This window comes from Chiloscyllium plagiosum, unplaced genomic scaffold, assembly GCF_037043375.1.
Source record: "Chiloscyllium plagiosum isolate Xiang-an unplaced genomic scaffold, Cpla_swu_hap1 HiC_scaffold_23, whole genome shotgun sequence".
Lineage (NCBI taxonomy): Eukaryota > Metazoa > Chordata > Chondrichthyes > Orectolobiformes > Hemiscylliidae > Chiloscyllium > Chiloscyllium plagiosum.
In genome coordinates this window covers 65,492,714-65,517,971 of record NW_028270161.1, presented here as the reverse complement: position 1 = coordinate 65,517,971, position 25,258 = coordinate 65,492,714, and the positions used below count along the sequence as shown (strand labels likewise).

Below are 25,258 nucleotides of genomic sequence, written 5' to 3'. Positions count from 1 at the left end.
CATGAGCAAAAATAACGTAGTGTACAAAATCCCATGCAAGGACTGCACAAAACACTACATAGGACAAACAGGAAGACAGCTAAGGATCCATATCCAAGAACACCAACTAGCCACGAAACGACACGACCAGCTATCCTTAGTAGCCACACACGCAGACAACAAGCAACATGAGTTCGACTGGGACAACACTACTATTATAGGGCAAGCCAAATCGAGAACAGCCAGGGAATTCCTAAAGGCATGGCACTCATCCACAGATTCTATCAACAAACACATCGACCTGGACCCAATATACCAATCACTGCAGCGGAAGCTGGAACTGACAACTGGAAACGGCAGAGACAAACCACTATAAATGCCAGAGGAAACATCACAGAAGCGCTTCACAGGAGGCTCCCAAGCACTGAGGATGTCACCGAGACAGGGGACGAAACGTCTGCAACACAAATTCCCAGCTCAGCGAACAGAACCACAACAAAGAGCACCCGAGCTACAAATCTTCTCCCAAACTTTGAATCCTAAGGGGAGGCAGGGGTGGCCGTGGCTGACGAGGGAAGTTAAGGACCATATAAAGACAAAAGGGAAAAAGTATAACATAGCAAAGGTGAGTGGGAAATCGGAGGACTGGGAAGCTTTTAAAGAACAACAGAGGATTACTAAGAAGGAAATACGCAAAGAAAAAATAAGGCACGAAGTAAACTGACCAAAAATATAAAGGAGGACAGTAAAGGCTTTTTTAGGTATGTGAAAAGAAAAAAAATGGCTAAGACTAAAATTAGGCCCTTGAAGACAAACGGGTGAATTTATTACGAGGAACAAAGAAATGGCAGAAGAGTTAAATTGGTACTTCAGATCTGTGTTCACTGGGGAAGACACAAGCAATCTCCCAGATGTAATAGTGGCTGAAGGACTGAACTGAAGGGAATTTATATTAGACAGGAAATGGTGTTGGAGAGACTGTTAGGTCTGAAGGCTGATAAGTCCCCGGGGCCTGATGGTCTACACCCCAGGGTACTGAAGGAGGTGGCTCTAGAAATCGTGGATGCGTTGGTGATTATTTTCCAGAGTTTGATAGATTCAGGATCAGTTCCTGCGGATTGGAGGGTGGCTAATGTTGTCCTACTTTTAAGAAAGGTGGGAGAGAGAAAGCAGGAAATTATAGACCAGTTAGTCTGACCTCAGTGGTGGGAAAGATGCTGGAGTCTATTATAAAGGATGAAATTACGACACATCTTGATAGTAGTAACAGGATAGGTCAGAGTCAGCATGGATTTATGAAGGGGAAATCATGCTTGACTAATCTTCTGGAATTTTTTGAGGATGTACAAGGGAGACCCAGTAGATGTAGTATACCTGGACTTTCAGAAAGCCTTTGATAAAGTCCCACATAGGAGGTTAGTGAGCAAAATTAGGGCGCATTGGGGGCAAAGTACTAACTTGGATTGAAAGTTGGTTGGCTGACAGGAAACAAAGTAGTGATAAACGGCTCCCTTTCGGAATGGCAGGCAGTGACCAGTGGGGTACCGCAGGGATCAGTACTGGGATCGCAGCTTTTTACAATGTACATTAATGATATAGATGAAGGTATTAAAAGTAATACCAGCAAATTTGCTGATGATACTAAGCTGGGTGGCAGGGTGAAATGTGAGGAGGATGTTAGGAGATTACAGGGTGACCTGCACAGGCTAGGTGAGTGGTCAGATGCATGGCAGATGCAGTTTAATGTGGATAAATGTGTGGTTATCCACTTTGGTGGCAAGAACAGGAAGGCAGATTACTACCTAAATGGAGTCAAGTTAGGTAAAGGAGCAGTACAGAGAGAACTGGGTGTTCTTGTACACCAGTCAATGAAGGCAAGCATGCAGGTACAGCAGGTAGTGAAGAAGGCTAATAGCATGCTGGCCTTCATAACAAGAGGAATTGAGTATAGAAGCAAAGAGGTCCTTCTGCAACTGTACAGGGCCCTGGTGAGACCGCACCTGGAATATTGTGCACAGTTTTGGTCTCCAAATTTGAGGAAAGACATTCTGGCTATTGAGTTGTTTCATGAGGTCAATTCCCGGAATGGTGGGACTACCTTACCCTGAAAGATTGGAGCGACTGGGCTTGTATACCCTTGAGTTTAGAAGACTGAGAGGGGATCTGATTGAGACTTATAAGATTATTAAAGGATTGTACACTCTGGAGGCAGGAAACATGTTTCCGCTGATGGGTGAGTCCCGAACCAGAGGACACAGCTTAAAAATACAGGGTAGGCCATTTAGGACAGAGATGAGGAGAAACGTCTTCACCCAGAGAGTGGTGGCTGTGTGGAATGCTCTGCCCCAGAGGGCAGTGGAGGCCCAGTCTCTGGATTCATTTCAGAAAGAGTTGGATACAGCTCTTAAGGATAGTGAAATCAAGGGTTATGGAGATAAGGCAGGAACAGGATACTGATTGAGGATGACCAGCCATGGTCATAATGAATGGTGGTGCTGGCTCGAAGGGCCGAATGGCCTACTCCTGCACCTATTGTCTATTGAAACTGACTGAACTGATGACGTGCAGTTACGTAACTGAAGATCAATCAATCAATCTCTCTGGAATTTCTGGGATACGTGGGTTTAGGTTAGAGTGGTTTTTATTTATAATTTCTACCATATACAACTGATACAGTAAAAACAAGTCAGTGTTCCTCCAAGACCAAGGGTGCTACATGAGCAATACAAATTACACAATTGTACACAGCATAGAAAAATACAGCACAGAACTGGCCCTTCAGCCCACAATGTTTGCTGAGGTTTAATCCTAATGTAAGATATAATAATTTAACCTACGCACCCCTCAACTCACTGCTATCCATGTGAATGTCCAGCAGTCACTTAAATGTCCCCAATGACTCTGCTTCTACCACCACCGCTGGCAACACACTCCATGCATTCACAACTCTCTGCGTAAAGAACCTACCTCTGATGTCTCCTTTCTCCCTTCCTCCTAATATCTTCAAACTTATGACTCCTCGTACCAGTCAATCCTACCCTGGGGAAACGTCTCTGACTATTGACTCTGTCTATTCCACTCATTATCTTGTATACCTCAATCAGGTCTCCTCTCTTCCTCCAGAGAGAAAACTCCGAGCTTATTCAACCTTTCTTCATGAGACAAGCCCTCCAGTCCAGGCAGTATCCTGGTAAACCTTCTTTGCACCCTCTCCAAAGCCTCTGTATCTTTCCTATAGTAGGGCGACCAGAACTGGACACAATATTCTAAGTGTGGTCTCACCAGGGACTTGTAGAGCTGCAGCAAAACCTCACGGCTCTTAAACTCGATCCCCCCGTTAATGAAAGCCAAAACACCATATGCTTTCTTAACAACCCTATCCACTTGGGTGGCAACTTTGAGGGATCTATGTACTTGCACACCCAGATCCCTCTGTTCCTCCACCCTGCCAAGAATCAAGCCTTTAATCCTATATTCAGCATTCGAGTTCAATCTTCCAAAATGCATCACTTCACATTTATCCAGGTTGAACTCCATCTGCCATTTCTCAGCCCAGCTCTGCATCCTGTCTATGTCGCACTGCAGCCTGCAATAGCCCTCAAAACTATTGACAGCACCTCCAACCTTAGTGTCATCTGAAAATGAATAACCCACTCCTCAACCTCCTCATCCAAGTCATTAATAAAAACTACAAAGAGCAGAGGCCCAAGAACAGAGCCCTGCGGGACGCCACTCAACACTCCTCCGGACAGAATACTTTCCATCTACAACCACTCTCTGCCTTCTGTCAGCCAACCAATTCTGAATCCAGATAGCCAAATCTCCCTGTATCCCATACTTCCTGACTTTATGAATGAGCCTACCGTGGGGAACCCTATCAAATGCCTTGCTGAAATCCATACACACCACATCCATTGCTCGACCTTCATCAACCTGTCTTGATACCTCCTCAAAGAACTCAATAAGACTTGTGAGGCATGACCTACCCCTTACAAAGCCATGCTGACTGCCTATAATCACACTATGCTTTGCCAAATAGTCATAAATCCTATCCCTCAGAATTCTTTCCAACACTTTGCTGACCAGAGATACAAGACTGACCAGGGATTTCCCTATTACCCTTCTTGAAAAGAGGAACAACACTCACCTCTCTCCAATCCTCTGGTAGGACTTCCGCGGAGAGTGAGGAGGCAAAGATCTTCGCCAGCACCTTAGCAACCTCCTTTTTCGCTTCACGGAGCAGACTTGGATAAATCTGGTCTAGCTCTGGGGACTTCGTGGAGAAAGTGAGGACTGCAGATGCTGGAGATAAGAGCTGAAAATGTGTTGCTGGAAAAGTGCAGCAGGTCAGGCAGCATCTAAGGAACAGGAGAATCAATGTTTCGGGCACAAGCCCTTCTTCAGGAATGAGGAGGGTGTGCCAAGCAGGATAAGATAAAAGGTAGGGAGGAGGGACTTGGGGAAGGGGCGTTGGAAATGCTATAGGTGGAGGGAGGTCAAGGTGAGGGTGATAGGCCGGAGTGGGGTGGGGGCGGAGAGGTCAGGAAGAAAATCGCAGGTTAGGAAGGTGGTGCTGAGTTCGAGGGATTTGACTGAGACAAGGTGGGGGGAGGGGAAATGAGGAAACTGGAGAAATCTGAGTTCATCACTTGTAGTTGGAGGGTTCCTAGGTGGAAGATGAGGCGCTCTTCCTCCAACCGTCGTGTTGCTATGGTCTGGCGATGGAGGACTCCAAGGACCTGCATGTCCTTGGTGGAGTGGGAGGGGAATTGAAGTGTTGAGCCACGGGGTGGTTGGGTTGGTTGGTGGGGATGTCCCAGAGGTGTTCTCTGAAACGTTCCACAAGTAGGTGGCCTGTCTCCCCAATATAGAGGAGGCCACATCGGGTGCAGCGGATGCAATAAATGATGTGTGTGGAGGTGCAGGTAAATTTGTGGCGGATATGGAAGTATCCCTTGGGGCCTTGGAGGGAGGTAAGGGGGGGATGTGTGGGTGCAAGTTTTGCATTTCTTGCGGTTGCAGGGGAAGGTGCCGGGAGTGGAGGCTGGGTTGGTGGGGGGTGTGGACCTGACGAGGGAGTCACGGAGGGAGTGGTCTTTTCGGAACGCTGATAGGGGAGGGGAGGGAAATATATCCCTGGTGGTGGGGTCCGTTTGGAGGTGGCGGAAATGACGACGGATGATACGATGTATATGGAGGTTGGTGGGGTGGTAGGTGAGGACCAGGACAGAACCCCACTGGTCCTCTTTTTGACAAGAAGTTCCTCTGTTCTCGTCATCCAAAGTTCCTTAATCTTACCCCTTCTTACCTGTCACAGAGGGACAAATTCTTGCATCACCCGCAACAACTGCTCCTTAAATAGTCTCCACATGACTGCTGTGCCCTTTCTGTGGAACAATTGCTCCCAGCCTGTACTTTCCAACTCCTGTCTGATAGTGTCATAATTTCCTTTTCCCCAATTAAATATCTGCCCTTGGTAACTGCACCTTTCTCTCTTCAAAGCTGTGGTAAATGTGAGGCAGTTGTGATCACTGTCACCAAACTGTTCTCCCACCATGAGATCTGACACCTGTCCTGGTTCATTGCTGAGCACCAAATCCAAAATGGCCTCTCCCTTTGTCGGTCTGTCTACATACTGAGTAAGGAAACCCTCCTGAACACACCTGACAGAACGGCTCCAGCCAAACCATCTGCACTAAGGAGGTTCCAGTCATCGACTCAGAAATGTACAGCATAGAAACAGACCCTTCAGTCCAACCCGCCCATGCCGACCAGATATCCCAACCCAACCTAGTCCCACCTGCCAGCACCCGGCCCATATCCCTCCAAACCCTTCCTATTCATATACCCATCCGAATGCCTCTTAAATGTTGCAATTTTACCAGCCTCCGCCACATCCTCTGGCAGCTCATTCTATACACGTACCACACCCTGCTTGAAAAAGTTGCCCCTTAGGTCTCTTTTATATCTTTCCCCTCTCACCCTAAACCTATGCCCCTCTAGTTCTGGACTCCCTCACCTTAGAGAAGAGACTGTGTCTACTTATCCTATCCATGCCCCTCATGATTTTATGAACCTCTATAAGGTCACCCCTCAGCCTCTGATGCTCCAGGGAAAACAGCACCAGCCTGTTCAGCCTCTCCCTATAGCTCAAACCCTCCAACCCTGGTAACATCCTTGTAAATCTTTTCTGAAATTTTCAAGTTTCACAACATCTTTCCGATAGGAAGGAGACCAGAATTGCACACAATATTCCAAAAGTGGCCTAACCAATGTCCTGTACAGCCACAACATGACCTCCCAACTCCTGTACTCAATACTCTGACCAATAAAGGAAAGCATACCAAATGCCTTCTTCACTATCCTATCTACCTGTGATTCCACTTTCAGGGAGCTATGAACCTGCACTCCAAGGTCTCTTTGTTCAGCAACACTCCCTTAGGACTTTACCATTAAGTGTATAAGTCCTGCTAAGATTTGCTTTCCCAAAATGCAACACCTCGCATTTATCTAAATTAACCTCCATCTGCCTCTTCTCAGCCCATTGGCCCATCTGGTCGAGATCCTGTTGTAATCTGAGGTAACTTTCTTCACTGTCCACTACACCTCCAATTTTGGTGTCATCTGCAAACTTACTAACTGTACCTCTTATGCACGCATTCAAATCATTAATGTAAATGACAAAAATTAGAGGGCCCAGCACCGATCCTTGTGGCACTCTACTGGTCACAGGCCTCCAGTCTGAAAAACAACCCTCCACCACCACCCTCTGTCTTCTACCTTTGAGCCAGTTCTGTATCCAAATGGCTAGTTCTCCCTGTATTCCATGAGATCTAACCTTGCTAATCAGTCTCCCATGGGGAACCTTGTCGAAAGCCTGACTGAAGTCTATAGGTATGTCAGCAATAAAAGAACGACTAGGGTAGGAATAGGTCCAGTCAAGGATAGTAATGGGAAGTTGCGTGTGGAGGCTGAAGAGATTGGGGAGACATTGAATGAATACTTTTCGTCAGTATTCACTCAGGAACAGGACATTGTTGCCGAATTGAATATTGAGTCACAATGAATTAAAATGGATGGCTTTGAGGTATGTAGGGAAGAGGTGTTGGAAATTCTGGAAAGGGTGAAAATAGATAAGTCCCCTGGGCCTGATGGCATTTATCCTAGGATTCTCTGGGAAGCAAGGGAGGAGATTGCAGAGCCATTGGCCTTGATTTTTATGTCCTCATTGTCTACAGGAGTAGTGCCAGAAGATTGGAGGCTAGCAAATGTGGTTCCCTTGTTCAAGAAGGGGAGTAGGGATAACCCTAGTAACTATAGGCCAGTGAGTCTCACTTCTGTTGTGGGCAAAGTCTTAGAGAGAATTGTAAGGGATAGGATTTATGAACATCTGGATAGGAATAATGTGATCAAGGATAGTCAGCATGGTTTTGTGAAGGGCAGGTCGTGCCTCACAAACCTTATTGAATTCTTTGAGAAGGTGACTAAGGAGGTGAACGAGGGGAAAGCGGTAGATGTGGTGTATTTGGATTTTAGTAAGGCGTTTGATAAGGTTCCCCATGGTAGACTACTGCAAAAAATACGGAGGTATGGCATTGAGGGTGAGTTGGAGGTTTGGATTAGGAATTGACTGGCTGGAAGAAGACAGAGGGTAGTAGTTGATGGTAAAGGTTCATCTTGGAGTGCAGTTACTAGCGGTGTTCCGCAAGGATCTGTTTTGGGACCATTGCTGTTTGTCATTTTTATAAATGACCTGGAGGAGGGGCTAGAAGGTTGGGTGAGCAAGTTTGTGGATGATACGAAAGTCGGTGGAGATGTTGACAGTGAGGAAGGATGTGTCAGGTTACAGCAGGATATAGATAAGTTGCAGAGCTGGGCAGAAAGGTGGCAAATGGAGTTCAATGTAGGTAAATGTGAGGTGATTCACTTTGGTAAGAGTAACAAAAAGACGGGGTACTGGGCTAATGATCGGATACTTGGTAGTGTGGATGAGCAGGGGGATATTGGTGTCCATGTACACAGATCTCTGAAAGTTGCCACCCAGGTAAATAGTGCGGTGAAGAAGGCATATGGCGTACTGGCTTTTATTGGTAGAGGAATTGAGTTCCGGAGCTCTGAGATCATGTTGCAGTTATATAAGACTCTGGTGTGGCCGCATCTGGAGTATTGTGTGCAGTTTTGGTCGCCATACTATAGGAAGGATGTGGAGGCACTGGAACGGGTGCAGAGGAGGTTTACCAGGATGTTGCCTGGTATGGTAGGAAGATCGTATGAGGAAAGGCTGAGGCACTTGGGGCTGTTTTCATTGGAGAAAAGAAGGTTTAGGGGTGACTTGATAGAGGTGTACAAGATGATTAGGGGTTTAGATAGGGTCGACAGTGAGAACCTTTTTCCATGTATGGAGTCAGCTATTACAAGGGGGCATAGCTTTAAATTAAGGGGGGGTAGGTATAGGACAGATGTTAGGGGTAGGTTCTTTACTCAGCGAGTCGTGAGTTCATGGAATGCCCTGCCAGTAGCAGTGGTGGACTCTCCCTCTTTATGGGCATTTAAGCAGGCATTGGATAGGCATATGGAGGATAGAGGACTAGTGTAGGTTAGGTGGGCTTGGATCGGCGCAACATTGAGGGCCAAAGGGCCTGTACTGAGCTGTATACTTCTATGTTCTATGAAGTCCATATAGATCACATTGACTGCTCTGCCCTCATCAATCTTCTTTGTTACTTCTTCAAAAAACTCAATCAAGTTTGTGAGACATGATTTCCCACGCACAAAGCCATGTTGACTATCCCTAATCAGTCCTTTCCTTTCCAAATACATAAGTCCTGGAAAGATCACATGGAACAGCAGCAGAGCTCTTTGAACGATTACGAGAAGCAAAACTGGTAATAAACTTAAACCAAATGGGATTCGCAAAAGCAGAGGTGATGTTCTTGGGACATAACATTGGTCAAGGAAGGTTGACCCCTCGGAACACAAAGACGAAGGCTATTGAGGAATTTCCACAACCAAACTCTAAGAAAGAGGTGCTTCAATTCTTTGGACTCAGCGGATTCTATCGGAAGTTTGTTCCAGACCTCAGCAGTGTGGTGGCACTGTTAACCGATTTGCTGAAGAAGAACACAAAGTTTCGGTGGACAGAACTATGTCAGGAGGCATTCGACCATTTGAAATCAATATTAACCACCAAACCAGTTTTACTTACACCAAACTTTTCAAAACCTTTTAAAGTCACTATCGATGCGAGTGACATCGGATTGGAGCTGTACTCCAGGAAGATGAGGATGGGATTGAATTGCCAGGTGGTTACTTTTCAAAGAAACTCCACATCCACCAAAGGAAATACTCCACAATTGAAAAGGAACTATTGAGTTTGGTATGGCCTTACATTTTAATGGGTATGTCAGAACAATGTGTCAGAGACGGTTGTGTACACGGATTACAATCCTCTTGCGGGAAAGATAAAAGACAGCTAAGGGACAACATTTTCACACTGAGGGTGGTACGTGTATGGAGTGAGCTACCAGAGGAAGTGGAGGAAACTGGTACAATTGCAACATTTAAGAGGCATCTGGACGGGTATATGAATAGGAAGGGTGTGGAGGAATATGGGCCGGGTGCTGGCAGGTGGGACTAGATTGGATTGGGATATCTGGTCGGCATGGACGGGTTGAACACAAAGGTCTGTTTCCATGCTGTACATCTCTATGACTCTATTGTTTTATTATTGAGTTGCCCTAACTCTTATCGTTCCATGGTACAATATGACTTTCAAACATTTTGTCCCTTTTATTTTCTTGATAGTAGTTGTCCAATCACTAACCTGCAATCCACCTTCTCCTTTATCTTTGATTTTATAATTTTCTATGCAATGAAACCCACCCCTCCACTATTTGGTTTAAAGCCCTAACAGTGTCAGTTATGCAATTCACCAGGACTCTGATCCCAGCGTGATCAGGTGGAGCCCATCCCATTGGAACAGCTATCTCCTTCCCTAGCCTTGGTGTCAATGTCCCATGAATTCAAACACATTTTCTCCCACATCAATCTTTGAGCCATTTGCTTACCTCTTTAATTGCGTTATCAATTAGCTTGTGGCTCACATAATAATCGGGAGATTGTGTATTTTTGGTTCTGCTTTCTCATTTAGCCCCTAACTGCTCAAATTCCTTCATCAGAGCCTGTTTTCTCTCTCTATATATGTGAGATACAGGGAAATTGAGAATAAAGCCACAAGATTCAATTATTTTGAACAATGTTGATTAATAAAGATTTTAATATTATTCAATTTTGCATTTTCCTAACCTACACATCAATGTAAAATAACCTGTGATTTAAAAACTCATTTTCAAATTGCAGAATTATTGCAAAACATTGCAGAGGGTGAAGTTATGTGATGAGGGGCCTCACTCCTTTTTCAGGCTTTTCTCTCTTTCCTGCAATGGAATAAAATAATCTGTGTAAGAAACATTTCACCAAATGCATCTGGTCAGCTGAAGTTCTGGTCAGAAATTCTTCAAAGCTTCCCCATGTGGATGAAAAAGTTGAGTCAATTTTACAGCTTACCCCGGATTTCATAGAATGACAGACGTCATGATAAGGGTATAATCACAGCTGATTGAACAATTCAATGCCTTTTTGCTCATCTCATAATCCTGTACACCACAGTTAATCAAATCTTTAACCATACTCAAAGACTATCTCCATAGTCTTCTGGGGTAGAGTGTTTGAATCATAGAACCCCCTGCCATGCAGAAAGAGGCCATTCAGCCATTACCCATTTGCACCAATCCCCCGAAGAGCAGTCCACCCAAACCAGGCCCTTATCTTATCCCTGTACCACCACATTTCCCATGGCCAACCCACCTAACCTGCACACCGACGATGGGAGGAAAGCAGAGCACCTGAAGTAAAGCTACACATCCATGAGGAGAATGTGCAAACTTCACACAGACAGTTCGATGGTAGAATTGAAACTGGGCTGCTAAGAGAGCAGGTGCTGCTCAAGGAACTGAATGGTATGCTGTTTGTCCTATGACCCACTAGGGAGGAAATTTCAAGTCCCTATCCAATCAGACCCATATGTGACTCCTGACCCAAAGTATCAGTTGCCAAGAAAACACCAAGTACAATTAGGGCTGGTCAGTAAAGCCTGGCTATGTAGCAATGCTAGATAGAGGCAGGATGCTGGAAGAACACAGCAATGCAGGCAGCATCAACGCAATCCCTCCTCCTGCTGCTGCCTGCCTTGCTGTGTTCCCTCTCCCTCCTGATGCTGAACACTACCCCTGCTCATGACTCCACCCCCATTCCCCCCACCACCACACCCACTCCAGGTACTGGCTCCGACCCCACTCCCAGCTCTATACCCACACCAGCTCCCAGCTTCCAGCCCTGCCGAGTTTTCACCATCCCCCCAGACCTCCCCCTCACTGAGGACGAACGATCAGTCCTCAGCAAAGGACTCACCTTTGTCCCCCTCCGTCCACGCATCAATGAATTTAATACACGCCGTGACATCGAACAATTCTTCCGTCGCCTCCACATCCGAGCTTACTTTCACAATCAGGATTCCCGCCCATCTTCCGAGGACCCCTTCGCCCACCTCCAACACACTGCATCCACCTGGACACCCCGTGCTGGCCTATTACCTGCCCTCGACCTCTTCATTTCCAACTGCCGCCGGGACATTAACCGCCTCAACCTGTCGACCCCCCTCCCCCACTCTAACCTCTCACCCTCACAACGCGCAGCCCTCCAATCCCTCTGCTCCAATCCTGACCTCACCATCAAGCCAGCGGACAAAGGGGGCGCAGTGGTAGTCTGGCGCACTGACCTCTACATCGCTGAAGCCAAACGCCAACTCGAGGACATCTCTATCTACTGCCCCCTCAACCATGACCCCACCCCCCATGACCAAACCATCATCTCCCAGACCATACAGAACCTCATCACCTCAGGAGATCTCCCACCCACAGCTTCCAACCTCATAGTCCGGGAACCCCGCACTGCCCAGTTCTACCTCCTTCCCAAGATCCACAAGCCTGACCACCCTGGCCGACCCATTGTCTCAGCATGCTCCTGCCCCACTGAACTCATCTCTACCTACATCGACACTGTCCTATCCCCCCTAGTCCAGGAGCTCCCCACATACGTTCGAGACACCACCCACGCCCTCCACCTCCTCTAAGACTTCCGTTTCCCCGGTCCCAATGCCTGATCTTCACCATGGATATCCAATCCCTCTACGCCTCCACCCGCCATGACTAGGGCCTCCAAGCCCTCAGTTTTTTCCTCTCCAGACGTTCCCAACAGTACCCCTCCACCGACACTCTCATTCGTTTGGCCGAACTGGTCCTCACCCTTAACAATTTCTCCTTTGAATCCTCCCACTTCCTCCTGACCGAAGGGGTAGCCATGGGCATACGTATGGGCCCCAGCTATGCCTGTCTCTTTGTTGGCTACGTAGAGCAGTTGATCTTCCGTAATTACACCGGCACCACTCCCCACCTCTTCCTCCGCTACATTGATGACTGCATTGGCGCCACCTCATCAACTTCACCAACACATTCCACCCTGACCTTAGATTTACCTGGACCATCTCTGACACCTCCCTCCCCTTCCTGGACTTCTCCATCTCCATCAGTGACGACCGACTTGACACTGATATTTTTTACAAACCCACCGACTCCCACAGCTACCTGGATTACACCTCTTCCCACCCTACCTCTTGCAAAAATGCCATCCCGTATTCCCAATTCCTCCGCCTCCGCCATATCTGCTCCCAGGAGGAGCAGTTCCACCACAGAACACACCAGATGGCCTCCTTCTTTAGAGACCGCAATTTCCATTCCCACGTGGTTAAAGATGCCCTCCAACGCATCTCGTCCACATCCCGCACCTCCGCTCTCAGACCCAACCCCTCCAACCGCAACAAGGGCAGAACACCCCTGGTGCTCACCTTCCACCCTACCAACCTTCGCATAAACCAAATCATCCGCCGACATTTCCGCCACCTCCAAACAGACCCCACCACTAGGGATATATTTCCCTCCCCACCCCTCTCCGCCTTCCGCAAAGACCGTTCCCTCCGTGACTACCTGGTCAGGTCCACGCCCCCCTACGACCCACCCTCCCATCCTGGCACTTTCCCCTGTGCCCACACCTCCTCCCTCACCTCCATCCAAGGCCCTAAAGGAGCCTTCCACATCCATCAAAGTTTTACCTGCACATCCACTAATATCATTGATTGTATCCGTTGCTCCCGATGCGGTCTCCTCTACATTGGGGAGACTGGGCGCCTCCTAGCACAGCGCTTTAGGGAACATCTCCGGGACACCCGCACCAATCAACCACACCGCCCCGTGGCCCAACATTTCAACTCCCCCTCCCACTCTGCCGAGGATATGGAGGTGTTGGGCCTCCTTCACCGCCGCTCCCTCACCGCCAGACCCCTGGAGGAAGAATGCCTCATCTTCCGCCTCGGAACACTTCAACCCCAGGGCATCAATGTGGACTTCAACAGTTTCCTCATTTCCCCTTACCCCACCTCACCCTAGTTCCAAACTTCCAGCTCAGCACTGTCCCCATGACTTGTCCGGACTTGTCCGACCTGCCCAGCTCCTTTTCCACCTATCCACTCCACCCTCTCCTCCCTGACCTATCACCTTCATCCCCTCCCCCACTCACCAATTGTACTCTATGCTACTCTATCCCCACCCCCACCCTCCTCTAGCTTATCTCTCCACACTTCAGGCTCTCTGCCTTTATTCCTGATGAAGGGCTTTTGCCCGAAACGTCGATTTTGAAGCTCCCTGGATGCTGCCTGAACTGCTGTGCTCTTCCAGCACCACTAATCCAGAAGGAGGAAGCTATGTGCCTTAGGGTCAGCTCAGTAAGTGGTGTTGCTGCCAAGCCACTCTTGGTGGTTAACTGCTGTGCTCTTCCAGCACCACTAATCCAGAATCTGGTTTCCAGCATCTGCAGTCATTGTTTTTACCTCGTGGTCCTCCCCCTCCTGATGCTGCCTGCGTTGCTGTGTGCCTCTCCCTCCTGGTGCTGCCCGCCTTGCTGTGTTCCTCTCCCTCCTGATGCTGCCTGCCTTGCTGTGTTCACCCAGCCTCCTGATACTGCCTGCCTTGCTGTCTTCCTCTCCCTCCTGATACTGACTGCCTTGCTGTGTTCCTCTCCCTCCTAATGCTGCCTGCCTTGCTGTGTCCCTCTCCCTCCTGATACTGCCTGCCTTGCTGTGTTCCTCTCCCTCCTGATGCTGCCTGCCTTGCTGTGTTCCTCTCCCTCCTGGTACTGCCTGCCTTGCTGTGTCCCTCTCCCTCCTGATACTGCCTGCCTTGCTGTGTTCCTCTCCCTCCTGATGCTGCCTACCTTGCTGTCTTCCTCTCCCTCCTGATGCTGCCTGCCTTGCTGTGTTTATCTCCCTCCTAATGCTGCCTGCCTTGCTGTGTTCCTCTCCCCACTAATGCTGCCTGCCTTGCTGTGTTCCTCTCCCTCCTGATACTGCCTGCCTTGCTGTGTTCCTCTCCCTCCTGATGCTGCCTGCCTTGCTGTGTTCCTCTCCCTCCTGATGCTGCCTGCCTTGCTGTGTTCCTCTCCCCACTAATGCTGCCTGCCTTGCTGTGTTCCTCTCCCTCCTGATACTGCCTGCCTTGCTGTGTTCCTCTCCCTCCTGATGCTGCCTGCCTTGCTGTGTTCCTCTCCCTCCTGATGCTGCCTGCCTTGCTGTGTCCCTCTCCCTCCTAATGCTGCCTGCCTTGCTGTGTTCCTCTCCCCACTAATGCTGCCTGCCTTGCTGTGTTCCTCTCCCTCCTGATACTGCCTGCCTTGCTGTGTTCCTCTCCCTCCTGATGCTGCCTGCCTTGCTGTGTCCCTCTCCCTCCTGATACTGCCTGCCTTGCTGTGTTTATCTCCCTCCTAATGCTGCCTGCCTTGCTGTGTCCCTCTCCCTCCTGATACTGCCTGCCTTGTTGTGTTCCTCTCCCTCCTGATACTGCCTGCCTTGTTGTGTTCCTCTCCCTCCTGATACTGCCTGCCTTGCTGTGTCCCTCTCCCTCCTGATGCTGTCTGCCTTGCTGTGTTCCTCTCCCTCCTGATGCTGCCTGCATTGCTGTGTCCCTCTCCCTCCTGATGCTGCCTGCCTTGCTGTGTCCCTCTCCCTCCTGATACTGCCTGCCTTGCTGTGTCACTCTCCCTCCTGATACTGCCTGCCTTGCTGGGTTCCCCCAGCCTCCTGATGCTGCCTGCCTTGCTGTGTCCCTCTCCCTCCTGATGCTGCCTGCCTTGCTGTGTTCCTCTCCCTCCTGATGCTGCCTGCCTTGCTGTGTCCCTATCCCTCCTGATACTGCCTGCCTTGCTGTGTCCCTCTCCCTCCTGATGCTGTCTGCCTTGCTGTCTTCCTCTCCCTCCTGATACTGCCTGCCTTGCTGTGTCCCTATCCCTCCTGATGCTGCCTGTTTGCTGTGTTCCTCTCCCTCCTGATGCTGCCTGCCTTGCTGTCTTCCTCTCCCTCCTGATGCGGCCTGCCATGCTGTGTTTATCTCCTTCCTAATGCTGCCTGCCTTGCTGTGTCCCTCTCCCTCCAGATGCTGCCTGCCTTGCTGTCTTCCTCTCCCTACTGATCCTGCCTGCCTTGCTGTGTCACTCTCCGTCCTGATACGGCCTGCCTTGCTGTGTCCATCTCCCTCCTGATACTGCCTGCCTTGCTGTGTCCCTCTCCCTCCTGATACTGCCTGCCTTGCTGTCTTCCTCTCTCTCCTGATGCTGCCTGCCTTGCTGTGTTCCTCTCCCTCCTAATGCTGCCTGCCTTGCTGTCTTCCTCTCCCTCCTGGTACTGCCTGCCTTGCTGTGTCCCTCTCCCTCCTGATACTGCCTGCCTTGCTGTCTTCCTCTCTCTCCTGATGCTGCCTGCCTTGCTGTGTTCCTCTCCCTCCTAATGCTGCCTGCCTTGCTGTGTTCCTCTTCCTCCTGATGCTGCCTGCCTTGCTGTGTTCCTCTCCCTCCTGATCCTGCCTGCCTTGCTGTGTCCCTCTCCCTCCTGATGCTGTCTGCCTTGCTGTGTTTATCTCCCGCCTAATGCTGCCTGCCTTGCTGTGTCCCTCTCCCTCCTGATGCTGCCTGCATTGCTGTGTCCCTCTCCCTCCTGATGCTGCCTGCCCAGCTGTGTCCCTCTCCCTCCTGATACTGCCTGCCTTGCTGTGTTCCCCCAGCTTCCTGATGCTGCCTGCCTTGCTATGTCCCTCTCCCTCCTGATGCTGCCTGCCTTGCTGTGTTCCTCTCCCTCCTGATGCTGCCTGCCTTGCTGTGTTTATCTCCCTCCTAATGCTGCCTGCCTTGCTGTGCCCCTATCCCTCCTGATACTGCCTGCCTTGCTGTGTCCCTCTCCCTCCTGATGCTGCCTGCCTTGCTGTGTTCCTCTCCCTCCTGATGCTGCCTGCCTTGCTGTGCCCCTATCCCTCCTGATACTGCCTGCCTTGCTGTGTCCCTCTCCCTCCTGATGCTGCCTGCCTTGCTGTGTTCCTCTCCCACCTGATGCTGCCTGCCTTGCTGTGTTTATCTCCCTCCTAATGCTGCCTGCCTTGCTGTGCCCCTATCCCTCCTGATACTGCCTGCCTTGCTGTGTTCCCCTCCCTCCTGATACTGCCTGCCTTGCTGTGTTCCTCTGCCACCTGATGCTGCCTGCCTTGCTGTGTTCCTCTTCCTCCTGATGCTGCCTGCCTTGCTGTTCCTCTCCCTCCTGATGCTGCCTGCCTTGCTGTGTCCCTCTCCCTCCGGATACTGCCTGCCTTGCTGTGTCCCTCTCCCTCCTGGTACTGCCTGCCTTGCTGTGTTCCTCTCCCTCCTGATACTGCCTGACTTGCTGTGTCCCTCTCCCTCCTGATGCTGCCTGCCTTGCTGTGTCCCTCTCCCTCCTGGTACTGCCTGCCTTGCTGTGTTCCTCTCCCTCCTGATGCTGCCTGCCTTGCTGTGTCCCTCTCCCTCCTGATACTGCCTGCCTTGCTGTTCCTCTCCCTCCTGATGCTGCCTGCCTTGCTGTGTCCCTCTCCCTCCTGATACTGCCTGCCTTGCTGTTCCTCTCCCTCCTGATGCTGCCTGCCTTGCTGTGTCCCTCTCCCTTCAGTTACTGCCTGCCTTGCTGTCTTCCTCTCCCTCCTGATACTGCCTGCCTTGCTGTGTTCCTCTCCTTCCCAATGCTGCCTGCCTTGTTGTGTCCCTCTCCCTCCTAATGCTGACTGCCTTGCTGTGTCCCTCTCCCTCCTGATACTGCCTGCCTTGCTGTGTTCCTCTTCCTCCGGATGCTGCCTGCCTTGCTGTGTCCCTCTCCCTCCGGTTACTGCCTGCCTTGCTGTTCCTCTCCCTCCTGATACTGCCTGACTTGCTGTGTCCCTCTCCCTCCTGATACTGCCTGCCTTCTGTGTTCCCTCTCCCTCCTGATACTGCCTGCCTTGCTGTGTCACTCTCCCTCCTGATGCTGCCTGCCTTGCTGTGTCCCTCTCCCTCCTGATGCTGCCTGCCTTGCTGTGTTCCTCTCCCTCCTGATACTTGCCTGCCTTGCTGTGTCACTCTCCCTCCTGATACTGCCTGCCTGGCTGTGTTCCCCCAGCCTCCTGATGCTGCCTGCCTTGCTGTGTTCCTCTCCCTCCTGATGCTGCCTGCCTTGCTGTGTCCCTCTCCCTCCTTATGCTGCCTGCCTTGCTGTGTTTATGTCCCTCCTAATGCTGCCTGCCTTGCTGTGTCACTCTCCCTCCTGATACTGCCTGCCTTGCTGTGTTCCTCCAGCCTACTGATGCTCCCTGCCTTGCTGTGTTCCTCTCCCTCCTGATGCTGCCTGCCTTGCTGTGTTCCTCTCCCTCCTGATGCTGCCTGCCTTGCTGTGTTCCCTCTCCCACCTGATGCTGCCTGCCTTGCTGTGTTTATCTCCCTCCTGATACTGCCTGCCTTGCTGTCTTCCTCTCCCTCCTGATACTGCCTGCCTTGTTGGGTTCCCCCAGCCTACTGATGCTGCCTGCCTTGCTGTGTTCCTCTCCCACCTGATGCTGCCTGCCTTGCTGTGTTCCCTCTCCCACCTGATGCTGCCTGCCTTGCTGTGTTCCTCTCCCTCCTGATGCTGCCTGCCTTGCTGTGTTCCCTCTCCCTCCTGATGCTGCCTGTCATGCTGTGTTCCTCTCCCTCCTGATACTGTCTGCCTTGCTGTGTCCCTCTCCCTCCTAATGCTGCCTGCCTTGCTGTGTCCCTCTCCCTCCTGATGCTGCCTGCCTTGCTGTCTTCCTCTCCCTCCAGATGCTGCCTGCCTTGCCGTGTTCTCCCAGCCTCCTGATACTGCCTGCCTTGCTGTCTTCATCTCCCTCCTGATGCTGCCTGCCTTGCCGTGTTCTCCCAGCCTCCTGATGCTGCCTGCCTTGCTGTGTTCCTCTCCTTCCTGATGCTGCCTGCCTTGCTGTGTTCACCCAGCCTCCTGATGCTGCCTGCCTTGCTGTATTCCTCACCCTCCTGATGCTGCCTGCCTTGCTGTCTTCCTCACCCTCCTGATACTGCCTGCCTTGCTGTGTTCACCCAGCCTCCTGATGCTGCCTGCCTTGCTGTATTCCTCTCCTTCCTGATGCTGCCTGCCTTGCTGTGTCCCTCTTCCTCCTGATACTGCCTGCCTTGCTATGTTCCCCCTCCCTCCTGATGTTGCCTTCCTTGCTGTGTTCCTCTCCCTCCTGATGCTGCCTGCCTTGCTGTGTCACTCTCCCTCCTGATACTGCCTGCCTTGCTGTGTTCCCCCAGCCTCCTGATGCTGCCTGCCTTGCTGTCTTCCTCTCCCTCCAGATGCTGCCTGCCTTGCCGTGTTCTCCCAGCCTCCTGATGCTGCCTGCCTTGCTGTGTTCCTCTCCTTCCTGATGCTGCCTGCCTTGCTGTGTTCCTCTCCCTCCTGGTACTGCCAGCCTTGCTGTGTCCCTCTCCCCCCTGATACTGCCTGCATTTGCTGTGTCCCTCTCACTCCTGATGCTGCCTGCCTTGCTGTTTTCCCTCTCCCTCCTGATGCTGCCTGCCTTGCTGTGTCCCTCTCCCTCCTGATGCTGCCTGCCTAGGTGTGTACCTCTCCCTCCTGATACTGCCTGCCTTGCTGTGTTCCTCTTCCTCCTGATGCTGCCTGCCTTGCTGTTCCTCTCCCTCCTGATGCTGCCTGCCTTGCTGTGTTCCTCTCCCTCCTGATAGTGCTTGCCTTGCTGTGTCCCTCTCATTTCTGATACTGCCCGCCTTGCTGTGTTCCCTCTCCCTCCTGATGCTGCCTGCCTTGCTGTTTTCCCTCTCCCTCCTGATGCTGCCTGCCTTGCTGTGTCCCTCTCCCTCCTGATGCTGCCTGCCTAGCTGTGTAGCTCTCCCTCCTGATACTGCCTGCCTTGCTGTGTCCATCTCCCTCCTGATACTGCCTGCCTTGCTGTGTTCCTCTCCCTCCTGATGCTGCCTGCCTTGCTGTGTCCCTCTCCCCCCTGATACTGCCTGCATTTGCTGTGTCCCTCTCACTCCTGATGCTGCCTGCCTTGCTGTTTTCCCTCTCCCTCCTGATGCTGCCTGCCTTGCTGTGTCCCTCTCCCTCCTGATGCTGCCTGCCTAGGTGTGTACCTCTCCCTCCTGATACTGCCTGCCTTGCTGTGTTCCTCTTCCTCCTGATGCTGCCTGCCTTGCTGTTCCTCTCCCTCCTGATGCTGCCTGCCTTGCTGTGTCCCTCTCCCTCCGGATACTGCCTGCCTTGCTGTGTCACTCTCCCTCCTGATACTGCCTGCCTGGCTGTGTTCCCCCAGCCTCCTGATGCTGCCTGCCTTGCTGTGTTCCTCTCCCTCCTGATGCTGCCTGCCTTGCTGTGTCCCTCTCCCTCCTGATGCTGCCTGCCTTGCTGTGTTTATCTCCCTCCTAATGCTGCCTGCCTTGCTGTGTCACTCTCCCTCCTGATACTGCCTGCCTTGCTGTGTTCCTCCAGCCTACTGATGCTCCCTGCCTTGCTGTGTTCCTCTCCCTCCTGATGCTGCCTGCCTTGCTGTGTTCCTCTCCCTCCTGATGCTGCCTGCCTTGCTGTGTTCCCTCTCCCACCTGATGCTGCCTGCCTTGCTGTGTTTATCTCCCTCCTGATACTGCCTGCCTTGCTGTCTTCCTCTCCCTCCTGATACTGCCTGCCTTGTTGGGTTCCCCCAGCCTACTGATGCTGCCTGCCTTGCTGTGTTCCTCTCCCTCCTGATGCTGCCTGCCTTGCTGTGTTCCCTCTCCCACCTGATGCTGCCTGCCTTGCTGTGTTTATCTCCCTCCTGATACTGCCTGCCTTGCTGTCTTCCTCTCCCTCCTGATACTGCCTGCCTTGTTGGGTTCCCCCAGCCTACTGATGCTGCCTGCCTTGCTGTGTTCCTCTCCCTCCTGATGCTGCCTGCCTTGCTGTGTTCCCTCTCCCACCTGATGCTGCCTGCCTTGCTGTGTTTATCTCCCTCCTAGTACCGCCTGCCTTGCTGTCTTCCTCTCCCTCCTGATGCTGCCTGTCTTGCTGTGTTCCTCTCCCTCCTGATACTGCCTGCCTTGCTGTGTCCCTCTCCCTCCTGATACTGCCTGTCTTGCTGTGTTCCTCTCCCTCCTGATGCTGCCTGCCTTGCTGTGTCCCTCTTCTTCCTGGTACTGCCTGCCTTGCTGTGTTCCTCTCCATCCTGATGCTGCCTGCCTTGGTGTCTTCCCCTCCCTCCTGATACTGCCTGCATTGCTGTCTTCCTCTCCCTCCTGATGGTGCCTGCCTTGCTCTATCCCTCTCCCTCCTGATGCTGCCTGCCTTGCTGTGTTCCTCTCCCTCCTGATGCTGCCTGCCTTGCTGTGTTTATCTCAATCCTAATGCTGCCTGCCTTGCTGTCTTCATCTCCCTCCTGATGCTGCCTGCCTTGCTGTGTTTATCTCCTACCAAATGCTGCCTGCCTTGCTGGGTTCACCCAGCCTCCTGATGCTGCCTGCCTTGCTGTCTTCCTCTCCCTCCTGATGCTGCCTGCCTTGCTGTCTTCCTCTCCCTCCTGATGCTGCCTGCCTTGCTGTGTTCCTTTCCCTCCTGATGCTGCCTGCCTTGCTGTGTTCCTTTCCCTCCTGATGCTGCCTGCCTTGCTGTGTTCACCCAGCCTCCTGATGCTGCCTGCCTTGCTGTGTTCCTCTCCTTCCTGATGCTGCCTGCCTTGCTGTGTTCCTTTCCCTCCTGATGCTGCCTGCCTTGCTGTCTTCCTCTCCCTCCTGATGCTGCCTGCCTTGCTGTGTTTATCTCCCTCCTAATGCTGCCTGCCTTGCTGTGTTCCTCTCGCTCCTGATACTGCCTGCCTTGCTGTGTTCCTCTCCCTCCTGATGCTGCCTGCCTTGCTGTGTCCCTCTCCCTCCTGATACTGCCTGCCTTGCTGTGTTCCTCTTCCTCCTGATGCTGCCTGCCTTGCTGTGTTCCTCTTCCTCCTGTTCCTGCCTGCCTTCCTGTTCCTCTCCCTCCTGATGCTGCCTGCCTTGCTGTGTCCCTCTCCCTCCTGATACTGCCTGACTTGCTGTGTCCCTCTCCCTCCTGATACTGCCTGACTTGCTGTGTCCCTCTCCCTCCTGATACTGCCTGACTTGCTGTGTCCCTCTCCCTCCTGATACTGCCTGCCTTCTGTGTTCCCTCTCCCTCCTGATACTGCCTGCCTTGCTGTGTCACTCTCCCTCCTGATGCTGCCTGCCTTGCTGTGTCACTCTCCCTCCTGATACTGCCTGCCTTGCTGTGTCCCTCTCCCTCCTGGTACTGCCTGCCTTGCTGTGTTCCTCTCCATCCTGATGCTGCCTGCCTTGGTGTCTTCCCCTCCCTCCTGATACTGCCTGCCTTGCTGTCTTCCTCTCCCTCCTGATGGTGCCTGCCTTGGTGTCTTCCCCTCCCTCCTGATGCTGCCTGCCTTGCTCTGTCCCTCTCCCTCCTGATGCTGCCTGCCTTGCTCTGTCCCTCTCCCTCCTGATGCTGCCTGCCTTGCTGTGTTCCTCTCCCTCCTGATGCTGCCTGCCTTGCTGTGTTTATCTCAATCCTAATGCTGCCTGCCTTGCTGTGTTCATCTCCCTCCTGATGCTGCCTGCCTTGCTGTGTTCCTCTCCCTCCTGATGCTGCCTGCCTTGTTGTCTTCCTCTCCCTCCTGATACTGCCAGCCTTGCTGTGGTTATCTCCCTCCTAATGCTGCCTGCCTTGCTGTGTCCCTCTCCCTCCTGAAACTGCCTGCCTTGCTGTTTTCCCTCTCCCTCCTGATGCTGCCTGCCTTGCTGTCTTCCTCTCCCTCCAGATGCTGCCTGCCTTGCCGTGTTCTCCCAGCCTCCTGATACTGCCTACCTTGCTGTCTTCCTCTCCCTCCTGATGCTGCCTGCCTTGCTGTGTCCCTCTCCCTCCTGATGCTGCCTGCCTTGCTGTGTCCCTCTCCCTCCTGATGCTGCCTGCCTTGCTGTGTTCCTCTCCTTCCTGATGCTGCCTGCCTTGCTGTGTCACTCTCCCTCCTGATACTGCCTGCCTTGCTGTGTTCCTCTCCTTCCTGATGCTGCCTGCCTTGCTGTGTTCCTCTCCTTCCTGATGCTGCCTGCCTTGCTGTGTTCCTCTCCCTCCTGATACTGCCTGCCTTGCTGTGTTCCTCTCCTTCCTGATGCTGCCTGCCTTGCTGTGTTCCTCTCCCACCTGATGCTGCCTGCCTTGCTGTGTTCCTCTCCCTCCTGATACTGCCTGCCTTGCTGTGTTCCTCTCCTTCCTGATGCTGCCTGCCTTGCTGTGTTCCTCTCCCACCTGATGCTGCCTGCCCTGCTGTGTTCCTCTCCCTCCTGATGCTGCCTGCCTTGCTGTGTTCCTCTCCCACCTGATGCTGCCTGCCTTGCTGTGTTCCTCTCCCTCCTGATGCTGCCTGCCTTGCTGTGTTCCTCTCCTTCCTGATGCTGCCTGCCTTGCTGTGTCACTCTCCCTCCTGATACTGCCTGCCTTGCTGTGTTCTCCCAGCCTCCAGATGCTGCCTGCCTTGCTGTGTCCCTCTCCCTCCTGATGCTGCCTGCCTTGCTGTGTTTATCTCCTACCAAGTGCTGCCTGCCTTGCTGTGTTCTCCCAGCCTCCTGATGCTGCCTGCCTTGCTGTGTTCCTCTCCTTCCTGATGCTGCCTGCCTTGCTGTGTTCCTCTCCTTCCTGATGCTGCCTGCCTTGCTGTATTCACCCAGCCTCCTGATGCTGCCTGCCTTGCTGTGTTCCTCTCCTTCCTGATGCTGCCTGCCTTGCTGTGTTCCTCTCCTTCCTGATGCTGCCTGCCTTGCTGTGTTCCTCTCCTTCCTGATACTGCCTGCCTTGCTGTGTTTATCTCCCTCCTAATGCTGCCTGCCTTGCTGTGTTCCTCTCCCTCCTAATGCTGCCTGCCTGGCTGTGTTTATCTCCCTCCTAATGCTGCCTGCCTTGCTGTGTCGCTCTCCCTCCTGATACTGCCTGCCTTGCTGTGTTCTTCCCCCTCCTGATACTGCCTGCCTTGCTGTGTTCCCTCTCCCTCCTGAAGCTGCCTGCCTTGCTGTTTCTCTCCCTCCTGCTGCTGCCTGCCTTGCTGTGTTCCAATCCCTCCTGATGCTGCCTGCCTTGCTGTGTCCCTCTCATTTCTGATACTGCCCGCCTTGCTGTGTTCCCTCTCCCTCCTGATGCTGCCTGCCTTGCTGTTTTCCCTCTCCCTCCTGATGCTGCCTGCCTTGCTGTGTCCCTCTCCCTCCTGATGCTGCCTGCCTAGCTGTGTAGCTCTCCCTCCTGATACTGCCTGCCTTGCTGTGTCCATCTCCCTCCTGATACTGCCTGCCTTGCTGTGTTCCTCTCCCTCCTGATGCTGCCTGCCTTGCTGTGTCCCTCTCCCTCCTGATACTGCCTGCATTTGCTGTGTCCCTCTCACTCCTGATGCTGCCTGCCTAGGTGTGTACCTCTCCCTCCTGATACTGCCTGCCTTGCTGTGTTCCTCTCCCTCCTGATGCTGCCTGCCTTGCGGTTTTCCCTCTCCCTCCTGATGCTGCCTGCCTTGCTGTGTCCCTCTCCCTCCTGATGCTGCCTGCCTAGGTGTGTACCTCTCCCTCCTGATACTACCTGCCTTGCTGTGTTCCTCTCGCTCCTGATACTGCCTGCCTTGCTGTGTTCCTCTTCCTCCTGTTCCTGCCTGCCTTGCTGTTCCTCTCCCTCCTGATGCTGCCTGCCTTGCTGTGTCCCTCTACCTCCGGTTACTGCCTGCCTTGCTGTTCCTCTCCCTCCTGATACTGCCTGACTTGCTGTGTCCCTCTCCCTCCTGATGCTGCCTGCCTTGCTGTGTCCCTCTCCCTCCTGGTACTGCCTGCCTTGCTGTGTTCCTCTCCCTCCTGATGCTGCCTGCCTTGCTGTGTCCCTCTCCCTCCTGATACTGCCTGCCTTGCTGTCTTCCTCTCCCTCCTGATACTGCCTGCCTTGCTGTGTTCCTCTCCTTCCCAATGCTGCCTGCCTTGTTGTGTCCCTCTCCCTCCTAATGCTGACTGCCTTGCTGTGTCCCTCTCCCTCCTGATACTGCCTGCCTTGCTGTGTCCCTCTCCCTCCTGATACTGCCTGCCTTGCTGTGTCCCTCTCCCTCCTGATGCTGCCTGCCTTGCTGTGTCCCTCTCCCTCCGGTTACTGTCTGCCTTGCTGTTCCTCTCCCTCCTGATACTGCCTGCCTTGCAGTGTTTCTCTCCCTCCTAATGCTGCCTCCCCTGCTGTGTTTCTCTCCCTCCTGATGCTGCATCCCTTGCTGTGTTCCTCTCCCTCCTGATACTGACTGCCTTGCTCTGTCCCTTTCCCTCCTGATACTGCCTGCCTTGCTGTGTTCCTCTCCCTCCTGGTACTGCCTGCCTTGCTGTGTCCCTCTCCCTCCTGATACTGCCTGCCTTGCTGTGTTCCTCTCCCTCCTGGTACTGCCTGCCTTAGGGTGAGGGACACAGCAAGGAGGGAGAGGAACACAGCAAGGCAGGCAGTGTCAGGAGGGAGAGGAACACAGAAAGGCAGGCAGTATCAGGAGGGAGAGGGACACAGCAAGACAGGCAGCATCAGGAGGGAGAGGAACACAGCAAGGCAGGCAGCATCAGGAGGGAGAGGGACACAGCAAGGCAGGCAGCATCAGGAGGGAGAGGAAGGCAGCAAGGCAGGCAGCATCAGGAGGGAGAGGGACACAGCAAGGCAGGCAGTATCAGGAGGGAGAGGAACACAGCAAGGCAGGCAGTATCAGGAGGGAGAGGGACACAGCAAGGCAGGCAGCATCAGGAGGGA

At 52.6% G+C, this 25,258-nt stretch overlaps 1 protein-coding gene across 1 annotated transcript in view; it reads right to left on the bottom strand.

Moving 5' to 3' along the window:
- Positions 1 to 10,385: 10,385 nt before the first annotated feature.
- LOC148145920 (microtubule-actin cross-linking factor 1, isoforms 6/7-like) overlaps positions 10,386 to 25,258 on the bottom strand; it is a 165,616-nt gene continuing 150,743 nt past the window's right edge. The window contains exon 17 of the mRNA XM_087999756.1: positions 10,386 to 10,415. Coding sequence (XP_087855882.1) covers positions 10,386 to 10,415 — 30 coding nt within the window. The remainder of the gene's footprint in view (positions 10,416 to 25,258) is intronic.